This window comes from Acipenser ruthenus, chromosome 47 (assembly GCF_902713425.1).
Source record: "Acipenser ruthenus chromosome 47, fAciRut3.2 maternal haplotype, whole genome shotgun sequence".
NCBI lineage: Eukaryota > Metazoa > Chordata > Actinopteri > Acipenseriformes > Acipenseridae > Acipenser > Acipenser ruthenus.
The window spans coordinates 1,396,349-1,410,475 of record NC_081235.1 but is presented as its reverse complement, the minus strand read 5'-3'; the positions used below and the strand labels follow the sequence as shown (position 1 = coordinate 1,410,475).

The 14,127-nt window shown below is 40.9% G+C and overlaps 1 protein-coding gene across 1 annotated transcript in view; it reads left to right on the top strand.

Moving 5' to 3' along the window:
* Positions 1-14,127, top strand: part of LOC117401291 (fer-1-like protein 6) — a 202,711-nt gene that overhangs the window by 175,554 nt on the left and 13,030 nt on the right. The window contains exon 37 of the mRNA XM_059013927.1: positions 13,409-13,650. Coding sequence (XP_058869910.1) covers positions 13,409-13,650 — 242 coding nt within the window. The remainder of the gene's footprint in view (positions 1-13,408; positions 13,651-14,127) is intronic.

The following is a 14,127-nucleotide window of genomic DNA, read 5'->3' as shown; positions in this document are numbered from 1 at the left end:
TAATACAATGGGAGCCAGGGGGTGGGCTCTGTACATATACTTATTGTAGAGAAGACTCGTGGCTTGAGGTGATGCAACACGAGACATAAGCGTACAGTAGTATCGGCTGTCTGCTGCAGTGATGAAGGTGCTGGGTTTGATCCCAGCCTCTGCCGTGTTATACATAACATAACTTTTAAATTTTAAAATTAAATTGCCTTTTATATAACTAAATCAGCTGTGTTGCACATTAAATATATAATGTGCAAGTAGCCTGTACACATCAATAAAAAATATACCTTCTGTTTAGCATACTAATAGCTGTGACAGGCTGGCTTTAGTGATTTACGTCAGACCAGAAACGAACACACAACACTGCAAGTGAAAATAATGAATGAAAGCGCTGTGGTGTGGTTTATTAAGTACGGCAAAATAAAAGGTTTGAACAAACACAAAAACACTTTGTAAAATAAAAAACGGCACAGTAGCCAAAACGGACACACAACAAACAGACAGACAAACGAGTGAAACCAGACACAAACAAGTACTGTGCTGGTTCTCCAGCACGTAGTAGCAATTGTTATTTACTCTCCTTTCTCTCTCACCCGTTTTCCACTGTCGAACACACAACCCCAAGTGAATGAAACGTGCATCTATATATACAATTGTGCTGGGATTCAATTACCAATTAATTATTCACTTGAATCCCAGCACGTGAACTAATCTGTGAAAACCCTGTGCTCACATATTAAATACTTTAAATGCACGTGAAGTGAAGTGCAATCCCCGTGCCTAAATACAATTATACATTTTAAACACTCGTGCTCATTACCCACATTATATCCCCTGTACCAACTACAATACACCAACATTAACACACGCAACATACAACATAAAACACAAAAATACACACAGAGGCGGGGCACATTGCCACATAGCCTAGTGTGAATATCAACCATAAAAAAACTTCAACATGTTACTATTTGAAGTAAGTCCTTTACAGCTGACACGTAACAAAGAAATGATATGTACTGTCTGCAGTAAGAAAACAGGCAAGTATTGATCATTTTATTTATTATTATTTTTAAAAATCTATATATTTAGGAAGGTCATATAAGCATCAAATTTCAAAGGCATCCTGAAAGAACAGCAGCAGGTTACAGGTTACAGGTTACAGGTTTCAAAGTAAAAATAATAAAAACACATAAGGACAAGACAATAATGCGGTGTCTAAATATATAACACTACATAAATTGCATAAGTGAAACAGGAGGAGGAACAAATAATGTGGCTGAGGGAACTCAAGGTGAAACATATGCACGAGTCACAGCTAGAAGAAGAATTCAGCCACGCCGAAGACAGTAACAACATCTTGTTCTTTCTTTTTCTTTTGTCGGTTCACGTTTCATTTAGATTTACAGTGTCTGCGCTATTCTAATTTTCTGTTTTCGGGAGTGCTGTATATTTCACCTTGTGACAGGGTGGACGAGTGGTGACATCAGGCCAGAGTCAGGAAGCAAAACACTGACACGAGTACTGCAGTGCAAAAAGAGACGCGCCGTGTGCCGTTTTATTTAAATAATACAAAAATAAATAAAAGGTTTGAACAGAAAACACTTGCTCACAGAGCGAAATAAAAAGGTTAAACAAAAATAATCACAGACACAAAATAATATCCAATACAATACTCTCTCTCTCTCGCTCCGCTTGCTCTCCTGTTCCTCCTCCGAACACCCACCTTCAGGCTTTTATGCAGGTGACCATCTCCCAATTTGCAACAAATTAATCAATTAATTCGGGAGATGGCCACCTTCTGCACAAGGTTTTTAATTACCATGGATGGGCTTCCCATCCACACTACCAAACAAAAACAAATATTCGGCTACGCCGTCATATTTAAATACATAACGATAAAAATAAATACTAATAAATCATACACCAAAACACCAAAACACACTCCAACCGCAGTATTTCCTGCCACGAAAGTGTGGCTGGGGGAACTGGTCTCCTGAGCTCTCCCCCTTCTTCATGGCCAGCAGCTCCCCTCCGTGGGGCTCTGGCAACAAGACTTCCTGCTGCCACACAGGACCGGCAGCGACCCCAGGTGAAACAGAGCCGGCGGCGACCCTAGGTGAAACAGAGCCGGCAGTGACCCCAGGCGAAGCAGGACCCTCGGCGACCCCAGGCGAAGTAGGACCCTCGGCGACCCCAGGCGAAGCAGGACCCCCGGCGACCCCAGGCGAAGCAGGACCCTCGGCGACCCCAGGCGAAGCAGGACCCTCGGGCGACCCTAGGAGAAGCAAAAGACACATCAACTCCAGGCGAAGCGAAGCAGCAGGCAGCCCCAGGCGATGCAGAGCAGCAGGCAGCCCCAGGTGATCCAAACGTGGCATCCCTGAGCGGAGCGGGCGTGGCATCCCTGAGCGGTGCGAGGCAGACATCCTTGGGCGGTGTGAGGCAGGCATCCTTGGGCGGTGCAAGGCAGGCATCATTGGGCGGTGCAAGGCAGGCATCCCTTGGGCGGTGCAAGGCAGGCATCCCCGGGCGATGGCGGACTGGCATCCCCGGGCGATGCATGACAGGGCAGCAGCGGTCCCTCGGGAGGCAATGGCGGCTGCGGACCCTCGGGAGGCAACAGCGGGAGGGGAGCCCCTGGCCATGAAGGTGGCAACAGGAGCCCCACTTCTACCAATGGTGGTGATGGAGGCAGAGGTAGCTCCTGCTCCTCTCCTCTTGATGGCAAAGGCGGCCGGGGCTCCTCCCCTTTTGGCTGCAGCGGGGGAACCAGTAGGCATGCTTTCTCTGCTGGTGGTGGAGACAGAGACAGCTCCTGCTGCTCTGCTCCTGCCATTGGAGGTGGGACCAGCAGGCACTCTCCCTCTGCTGGTGGTGATGGTGGAGACAGAGGCGGCAGAGGGGGAGACCCCGTTCTAAAAATAAACAAATAATCCATTTCAACAGCAGGGCTTTCTACTGCCCTGCCTACACACCTTCATTTCCCTTGATCTCAGCCTTTATTTTTCTGTTCCTTCTCCTGTTTCGCTAATGCAATTGTTACATGGTGGAATATATTTACACATTGCATTTGCCTGTTTTCTTATATTGTTATTTACTGTATAGACAGCACTTTGACTCTGGAGCACGATTGCTGCTGCACAACGGTCAACGTACCAGAAATTAATCTGAAAGTTAGTTACTGGACTAACTTCCGGTACTTGAGAGAACTGGAGGTTGAAATGTGATGATGTCACGAGTAAGTATGTTTTTTAATATCTCTAAATGCAAAGAGGGGGGTGGCCAAGATGACGACTTAAGTGCATCGTGCCTAAAAAGTTACTAACAAGTTGTCTAGCATGCAAATTTGAAATTATGTAAAACACAAAAAACAACTTTAATCCATGGATACTAATTTTGACTTCTAAAAATTAAAAAAGTGTTTTTTTCATTCTTAATAATTGAGAACTTCTGTTCGTGGTAAATTAGCTGAGGACACTTTGTGTTATTTGCGCATTGTCTGAATAATACGCCATTGAACAGATGTCCAAAACAATGAAGAAGAAGAAGAACGATAATATAAAACTAAAACGAAAAGGATAAAACATACCAAGCTGTTATGTACAGCGGAAAGAGAAAAAGCAACACCAAGTCAAAAATGAGCACTGCTTCAGAGATTGAGGTAGGGGCTAACGTTACAGTTGAAAACTCAACAGAATACATCTCTGCAAACAACATCGTGGTGGAGTACTTTGAGCTCACTGAACTTCCAGAAACGCCATAAAAAAAGCCCAGCAACAAAAAGGGAAAACTAGAAAACTGAAAGGATACAATCCTTGACATGGAACATAATATAATTTCGACACTGAAACTAATCAATGAAAGAGCTGATGGCCTGGAAAAGCTAATGGGTGAGAATACAATGAAAATCGAAGGGCTCAAAAATAATACGGAGAAAAGGCTAGATGATTTCGGTTTAAAAATAGCTGAACTGGAAAGATACAAAAGGCGGTGGGATTTGCATTTGTATGGACTGTCTGAAGATGGCAGCAGTGTGGAGTAGTGGTTAGGGCTCTGGACTCTTGACCGGAAGGTCGTGGGTTCAATCCCCGGTGGGGACAGTGCTGCTGTACCCTTGAGCAAGGTACTTTACCTAGATTGCTCCAGTAAAAACCCAACTGTATAAATGGGTAATTGTATGTGAAAAAATAATGTGATATCTTGTAACAATTGTAAGTCGCCCTGGATAAGGGCGTCAGCTAAGAAATAAATAATAATAATAAAGATGAAGGAGAAAACACAAGAGAAAAAGTTATCAAGATCTGTCAAACTCTTGCTCCCGACCACAAAGACAAACTACGTGATGTCATTGACAGTGTCCATAGACTTGGCATGAAACGACTTGGAAACTCTCAACACTGTGGCATAATAATACAATTCACAATGAGACGTTACCGGGACATTCCCTGGAGATCAGCCAAGAAATCAACCTTTCTGAAGGAAAAAAATCTTCGGTTTGCAGAAGATCTATCCCCAGGCGATCGAGAAATTTGGAAACAACTGTGCCAGTAATCGAAAAGGCTCACAAAGAAGGGAAACGAGCCTATTTTGTTAGCACAAGGGCTTTCGTGGAAGGAGTCGAAATCCGCTAGTCTCTGATGAAAGCTGAAGAAGTCGCAATTTCATTTTTTTTCAAAACGGAACTACTGTATGTAGGCCCTGGTTATGATAATTACAAGTGAAGTAAGCTAGTTCTTATTCATTATTATTAGCTATTTATTTTAACACTATTATAAATAGCTTAAATGTTCACATTTTTTTGTAAATATACACATCTAGGCACAATGTAATGTCTAACATTTCAAAACTGAATAGGTATGGCTTTGTTTGTTCTAACTGTTGTATTGCTAAAGTAGGCTACTGTTACGATTTCACAATTTCTAATCTTTCTATAGTTTCTTTTAATGCCAGGGGTTAAGAGATCATCATAAACGTAAAGCTTTATTTTTCTATGCTAAAAGCTTGAATTCAGACTTTTGTTTTATACAAGAATCTCATTCCTGTAGTAACGATAACAATTTTTGGAGATCTCAATGGGGAGAAGATATATGGATGGCACATGGCTCAGCTCATGCTGCAGGAGTTACTGTTCTCAAACATAGATTTAATGGTAAAGTTCTATCTCATGATACCGATCCATATGGCCATTTTATTTTATTAATAGTTACACTTAATGATTGTTCTTACCATCTGCAGTGCCAGAGAATTGTGATTGGGGGAGCTACGGGGGGGGGGGGGGGGGGGGCTGGATTGTTTATAGCAGGTGCTAAAGAATTTTGACGCAACAAACAATAACAAATAATACTACTACAGAAGAACGAGATTCAATGATCCCGGGCTAATAGGCTACATAATTGAAATGCACGTTACTAAATGTTTAGCGTTATACAACAACGCCAGCACAATTAATTCCGTGAATTTAGAATGAACAAATCAAATGCATACAAAAAGTTTACGACAACAAGCACGAACAAACAATCACAATCCAAATCATATTTACCACAGAAAGTATCTGTGGATTTGCTGGCCTATAAGTTTTCTTTCTGTACTCTTACAAAACATAATCCATCCCCCTCCTCCCAAAACACTGAACTCACACACACACAGGTTAAATGCTGACGGTATGATCAAACTACGCAAACAAAGTCATTTAAACCAGCATATCAACAAAGACTGCTGTACTGTACTCACCAGTCACAGGAGAACAATCCCCCTGTTGTTGTGATTTGCAGCGAAGCGGTCAATCACTGCATTAATGTCCAATTCTTTGGTCCTTCTGGAACTGATCGCCAGCACACCCAGATTGCTGGTTCGAGCGTCTCCGCTTCTATTCTTCAGATAGGTCTTTAAACGGCGTAAGCAAGACAAGCTCCTCTCACACGCAGCTGATGTGACGGGCAGTGTCATGGAGATGCACACAAGTTTATATAAATCAACAAACGCATCCTTGTATGGCCTTAATAGCACCAACACGTCATGGGTGGTGTTGACGATATCCCCATTTTGTTTTTTCCTTTCAATAAGTCGCTTTGCCTGGTGAAGTTCTGCAGAGAGGTTTTCCTCCATTACCCCATAGTGTTTAGCCATTGGCAAAAGGCAATCTTTGTCCATGAATGTTTTGTGCTTGGGGTTGAGGGCTGTTGCTCCTCTCAGAATGTGAAGCTTTCAGACAAAAAACGTCTGTTCAATTCACTAACCAATCGGTCGATTACTGGGAAAAAACTGTGGTTACGATAGTCGTCTGAAGTTTCCAATCGCTCTCTTGACCCTGTTTGGCTGTTCACCACAAACTCCTGCAGGTGGGCTGTGCTTTTCTCCTCACCTGTGGTCGCTGCATTTCAATGCCCACCGAAGCACACTGGTCACTTGCACACTCCCAGATTGCATTCCACGTTTCGACGTTGCGTTTCTCGTTGAGGGTATCGACAACTGAACAGACCAGATCAGTGGCAGATGCCAGCTCCAAATCTGTGGCCTGTAGATGATCGGATAGGGTTTTTGTGAGGCTGAATATGCTTTCCAGCATAGTGACTTGCAGAACAAACTGTCCATTAATCAATCCAATCAGTGATTTTGCTTTGGTCGCCCTATGAGCATTTGACTGGTCGCTCACATCTGCTAGAGTCGCTGAAATAGCAGGGAGAGCTCTTTTTATTGCCCAGTGTAGAATATTGGCTGGCCCATCACATGTCTGATAATCTTTTCAGTTCCACTGCCCGTTTGGTGGGCTCAAGTTCTTGCTGCTTCTCGACAAACAGTTTGTGAATAACAGACCCGGAAAAAAAGTTGTAGAGCATCTGCACTACTGCAAAACATTCTGCGACTGGTTTCACATTATGCACACAGTCAACGAAAACCAAGTTTAGTCTGTGTGCATAGCAATGGATGTAAAGCGTGTGTGGCACTTCTTGGCGAAATCTTTCCTGGACACCGTTGTTGCACCCAGACATAACTGATGCCCTGTCGTAGCACTGGGCAATGCATGCGTTTTTGTCTGTTACACTTAGCCAACGTCTGTTTAACTGACTCGAGTAAAGACTGTGCATCTAAGCCATCTGCCGGAATAAAATCCAAGAATTCTTCATGAATGTTGTCATTGTTTAGGTAACGCAATACAACAGATATCTGCTCTTTCTTGCTTATGTCTTTGGTTTCGTCAACCATTAAAGCAAAGTGCTCTCCCAGCTTAACCTCGTCACTTACTTGCCCCCTTATCATGCTAGCCATAATGTCAATCAATTCGTTCTGAATGTAAAATCTTTGACCCACTTTTCGATCGCACCTTAAATTCACACCATGCTTCCAAGTTTATGGGAAACACTTGCATTGTGTTGGGCCAGTTTCTCTGCTCCTTTTCTCCAGTTTCGAAACCTGGCATGGGTGAAGCTCTTTTTGATATGACCCGGCCCATGGTGGAAAAAATGTCTACACGCATAGCAGAAAGCAGCATCAACTGAGAGCGAGTATTCCAGCCACGAGTATTGTTTGAACCAAGAGTTGTTAAACCCCCTTGATTGTGATCCAAATTTTCGAGTCGGGTAAGACTTTAATTGAGGACGCCTCGGTCCCTCAGCTGGATCTTGGCTTAAATCCACAGGACCACCAGGTTTCTTGCCAGTGATGGCAGCTATGGCAGTGGAAGCTAACTCTTCTCTCCCCCCACCCCACTCTCATTATCGATCTCCGAGTCTTCTGCCAAAGACAAACCCTCCGCTGCCACTAACGTTACCCCCTCTTCCTCTTCTTCAGCTCACTAGAACCTACGAACTTATTGTTTTACACCGAATCGATTCGACACTTCGAAACTGCTAGACTAACCTTAACGTTATCACGCACATGCAATCACACTTGCAATGATATGAACCAACCAATCAAATCACACACAACAAGCAGCAAAGGTCAACGGTCATCATCACTTACTTAAATGAAGAAAATGATTTTTGTTACATATAAGTCAGTCCGATGTCTTCATATATATATTTTTTTCCATAAATATTTTTCATCACAAAATTACTGGGGGTTTGGGGGGGATTAGGGGGGGCTCAGCCTTTTTCAGGGGGTGCTTAAGCCCCCGCTAGCCCCTCCCTCCCACCGCTGTTGGTTCCTTACTACTAATTAATATATATTTATAATACAAACAAAGAGAATAACTACTTAATAGAAACATTGGAGGGTAGAATTAAGCAATTGCAATATAAATACCCAAATATCAATCTTGTGATTGGAGGTGACTTTAATATAGCACCGACTGAGATGCTTGACAGATGGCCTCCTAAATCGTTTCACAACACTAATCACACATTTAATAATTTTATTAAATGAACTTGTTTTGGTGGATATTTGGAGAAATACATTCCCCCAGATTAAGGAATTCACATGGTGTAATAAATCTCACTCTCAGCAATCCAGAATTGATTTTTGGCTAATTTCCAACACTCTATCTATACATCTGACCATAAATCTATAATTTTACAATTTATTTATCTCTTTCTCATGAAGCAAAATTAAAAATTGTTACTGGAAACTCAATAATTCCTTGCTAGAAAATGATGTTTTTGTAACAGCAATAAAAAATATAATAGTTTATACTGGGAGAAAGCATTAGCAGATAATATTTTTAGAAAAAACTGGGAACTACTAAAATACAAAATCAGAAGATTTACAATGAAAAGTGGTGCAGAACTAGCTAAATCTAGGCAAAAGGTGGAAACTCATTTAATAGTTAAATTATTATCTTTATCCAAATTGTCTCCTGAAAACATGTCCAATGAAAATAAGGTCCAGCTCACTGAATTACAGGGCAAATTAGATCACATGTATATTTACAAAGCAAAAGGAGCTTTTATTCGTTCAAGAAAAAAATGGTTGGAGGAGGGTGAACAAAATTCAGCTTATTTTTTTAAATTGGAGAAACATCACTATAAGAATAATTCCATAAATAAGCTTAACATTAACAACACACTTACAGATAACCCAAAGGAAATAGCTGAGTTTTGTATGTCTTTCTACCAAAATATATATGAATCTAAGATCTCTCTGGATTCAATAGAATACTTTTTTGCATCAATTGAAGAAAATATAAAGACGATTGATGAGAATGACAAAAAACTGTGTGATACTCCCCTATCAAAAGAGGATGTTGTAGATTGCATTAGAACCCTTAAAAGTAATAAGTCACCAGGTAATGATGGGCTCACTTCTGAACTTTATAAAGCATTTTCCAAAGAACTGGCTCCTTTCCTTCACAAAGTATTTTTGGAGAGCATTGAATTTGGTTGTCTTCCTGCTTCTATGACACAAGGCTTAATTTAATTCCAAAACCCTCAAAAGATACTTTATTTTTAGATCATTGGAGTCCTATTTGTCTTTTGAATAACGACTATAAAATAATGGCTCTAATATTTGCAAAGAAAATTGAGAATGTTCTTAATAATATAATTGACGAATCACAATCTGGTTTTATGAAAGATAGACACATTGCAAATAATATTAGACTAGTCCTTGATATTTTGGATTACTCTGATCTTGTATCAGAAGACAGTCTTATATTTTTCTTAGACTTCTATAAAGCCTTCAACACTTGAGCCTCATTTTATTTTTAAAGCCCTTGATCTTTTTGGATTTGGTGAATGTTTCATTAAAGCCATTCAAACCCTTTATAGAAATGGTAATTCCATCAAATTACAACATGGAACCTCTCAACGATTCAATGTAAACTGCGGTATTCGGCAGGGCTGCCCTATTTCTCCATACTTATTCTTATTAGCCATGCAACTATTATCAATTCACATTAAGAAAAGCCACACAGAAGGAATCTCAATTGCCAATAAAATTGTCTTTATTAGTCAATTAGCGGATGACACAACACTTTTCTTAAGAGACAAAACACAAGTATCAAACGCTATTGATGCTATACTCCTCTTTTCAAAAGCTTCTGGTTTGTTCCTTAATATAAAAAATGTGAGCTCCTCCCTGTTAATAAATATTTGTCAACAAAACTTTCAGAAAGTACTGTAAGGGCCCTCGGGTCATAGAATAGCACATATTTTACATTTATCTCTTTGAAACAACTAAGTAGAGTACAGATGCAGAGATTTATGGCATCCCTGTAAAAGAAAATGTAAAGTACCTGGGAATTAACATTAATAAAGACCAACTGTCAAGAATCTCCCTAAACATTAACCCACTCATTATCAGTGTACAACAAAAACTCAATTTATGGCTCCAAAGAGATTTATCATTGAGAGGAAGAAGTTTAGTGGCTAAGGCGGATGCTTTATCCAGATTGATCTATGCGGCACTATCGCTTGATGTTTCTGATGAAATATGCCAAAAATTGATAGAATATTGTTTAATTTCCTTTGGAAAAACAAGACCCACTATATAAAAAAATCTGTTTTAACGAATGATTATAAACCTGGGGGTCTAAACTTTTTGGACTTTTCCTCCCTAAATAAAGCTTTCAAAATTAAGTGGATTAAACAATTTTTTAAGAATCCTGCAGGATTCAATTTGGAACTTTATTCTCGCCCATGTCTTTAATAATTTAGGTGGCTTAAATTTCATACTCTTATGTAATTATGATATTCCTATAAAACTTTCACATTTCCATAAACAGATTATTTTATGCTGGTCTTAGATACAAAAATAAGTCTTTATTTTCTCCCCAATTGGTTTGATAAGAATATACTCTTAGTTAGTCAACTTCTTAACAGGCCAACTTTTCAGTTATGCAGAGTTTTTATCTGAATTTCCATTTCCTGTCACAGTTAAGGAATATGCTATTGTTTTTTTTGTAGGTGTTAACTGGGAAGTCTCCTGGACACTTTGTAATAAATACTTATTGACCAACAAGGTTAAGGAGATATCCTATAGGATTATCCATAAATGTTACCCAGTTAAATACAACCTAAAAAAAATCAAACCTGACATTGACCTTAACTGCTCCTTCTGCAATATTATTATTATTTGTTTATTTATTTATTTAGCAGATGCCTTTATCCAAGGTGACTTACATAACTTTGATTAAGGTCCAATGTGCTTTAAGTTACCCTTTTCATTATGTATACAGTGCCTTGCGAAAGTATTCAGCCCCCTTGAACTTTGCGACCTTTTGCCACATTTCAGGCTTCAAACATAAAGATATGAAACTGTAATTTTTTGTGAAGAATCAACAACAAGTGGGACACAATCATGAAGTGGAACGAAATTTATTGGATATTTCAAACTTTTTTAACAAATAAAAAACTGAAAAATTGGGCGTGCAAAATTATTCAGCCCCCTTAAGTTAATACTTTGTAGCGCCACCTTTTGCTGCGATTACAGCTGTAAGTCGCTTGGGGTATGTCTCTATCAGTTTTGCACATCGAGAGACTGAAATTTTTGCCCATTCCTCCTTGCAAAACAGCTCGAGCTCAGTGAGGTTGGATGGAGAGCATTTGTGAACAGCAGTTTTCAGTTCTTTCCACAGATTCTCGATTGGATTCAGGTCTGGACTTTGACTTGGCCATTCTAACACCTGGGTATGTTTATTTGTGAACCATTCCATTGTAGATTTTGCTTTATGTTTTGGATCATTGTCTTGTTGGAAGACAAATCTCCGTCCCAGTCTCAGGTCTTTTGCAGACTCCATCAGGTTTTCTTCCAGAATGGTCCTGTATTTGGCTCCATCCATCTTCCCATCAATTTTAACCATCTTCCCTGTCCCTGCTGAAGAAAAGCAGGCCCAAACCATGATGCTGCCACCACCATGTTTGACAGTGGGGATGGTGTGTTCAGGGTGATGAGCTGTGTTGCTTTTACGCCAAACATAACGTTTTGCATTGTTGCCAAAAAGTTCGATTTTGGTTTCATCTGACCAGAGCACCTTCTTCCACATGTTTGGTGTGTCTCCCAGGTGGCTTGTGGCAAACTGTAAACGACACTTTTTATGGATATCTTTAAGAAATGGCTTTCTTCTTGCCACTCTTCCATAAAGGCCAGATTTGTGCAGTATACGACTGATTGTTGTCCTATGGACAGAGTCTCCCACCTCAGCTGTAGATCTCTGCAGTTCATCCAGAGTGATCATGGGCCTCTTGGCTGCATCTCTGATCAGTCTTCTCCTTGTATGAGCTGAAAGTTTAGAGGGACGGCCAGGTCTTGGTAGATTTGCAGTGGTCTGATACTCCTTCCATTTCAATATTATCGCTTGCACAGTGCTCCTTGGGATGTTTAAAGCTTGGGAAATCTTTTTGTATCCAAATCCGGCTTTAAACTTCTCCACAACAGTATCTCGGACCTGCCTGGTGTGTTCCTTGTTCTTCATGATGCTCTCTGCGCTTTAAACGGACCTCTGAGACTATCACAGTGCAGGTGTATTTATACGGAGACTTGATTACACACAGGTGGATTCTATTTATCATCATTAGTCATTTAGGTCAACATTGGATCATTCAGAGATCCTCACTGAACTTCTGGAGAGAGTTTGCTGCACTGAAAGTAAAGGGGCTGAATAATTTTGCACGCCCAATTTTTCAGTTTTTTATTTGTTAAAAAAGTTTGAAATATCCAATAAATTTCGTTCCACTTCATGATTGTGTCCCACTTGTTGTTGATTCTTCACAAAAAATTACAGTTTCATATCTTTATGTTTGAAGCCTGAAATGTGGCAAAAGGTCGCAAAGTTCAAGGGGGCCGAATACTTTCGCAAGGCACTGTATTTGGTTTTATCCATTGTATAACAATAATATAATGTCAAGACACTTTCTACCTCTCCAGGTGAGCTACCCAGGCTTTAGTGGGTTAAAAGCTGTACATTTTATTTAAAACACAGGGTAGCCCATTTTGATCTGTCATTTCTGCCTCATTTCATTTCAAATTACCTTCCTGTTGTTCAATTGTAGTAGCCCATTTTGAGCACCGACGCAGCGCATTTAAGCATTTAAGTGTGCCAGCTTATGCTGTGTCTCATTCATTTAAGTGTGCCAGCTTATGCTGTGTCTCATTCATTTAAGTGTGCCAGCTTATGCTGTGTCTCATTCATTTAAGTGTGCCAGCTTATGCTGTGTCTCATTCATTTAAGTGTGCCAGCTTATGCTGTGTCTCATTCATTTAAGTGTGCCAGCTTATGCTGTGTCTCATTCATTTAAGTGTGCCAGCTTATGCTGTGTCTCATTCATTTAAGTGTGCCAGCTTATGCTGTGTCTCATTCATTTAAGTGTGCCAGCTTATGCTGTGTCTCATTCATTTTGGGCCAGTTAATACATTCGGGATGGGGTCAAATGTGTGCCGCGGCAGAGCGCTACTTTACACTCTGCCAATTTAGCACTGCGTCGCCCATAAAATCTGTGTTCTTTCAGATGATGTTTGCTAATTATGTTATTTTATTTTGTAGGTGGCTAAAAGGTCTGGAAGATGACAAGCAGGAGACTGATGTGCACTATAACTCGCTGACTGGAGAAGGAAACTTTAACTGGCGTTTTGTCTTCCCCTTCAACTATTTGCCTGCAGAAAAACTACTGGTTGTGAACAAAAGGGAGAATATCTTCTCTTTGGACAAGACCGAACGCAAGCTTCCAGCAGAGCTTGTTCTCCAAGTTTGGGATTTTGAAAGACTTTCTTCTGATGACTTTTTGGGTAAGTATGCAGTTCAGCATTTGCCTTATTTCCAAATCTGTTTTGTATATTACTATTACATATATTCACAAAACCCATACTGTAATACATGAATTAACATGTGCCCACATGGGGCACCCCCTGGTAGGACTGACAGAGCCAGAGAGTCACGAGGTAAGCGGGGGTGGCCGGTCAGGATAATCGGTATCCAGGACAGGTCGCGGGGAAAGGGGGCTTGGGCATGTGGCTCTGTGCGCAGTCAGAGCGAAGTAGGGGGAGAACTGCTGTTATCTCCTGTCCAGCAGCCACTGCTGCCTGGGACCATACCACTCAGACTTCCATCGGGACTTGGTCTCTGAACTGTGTTGGTGAAAAATCTCCGGGGACCCTCCCGTTTCACCTACTGCCAAAACTCACCCACGGGGAGAGGACCAAGATCAGGCCAGGATCTTGGAACCGCTGCTCGGCCAGGAGGGCCTGCTGCACCCCCAGAGCAGG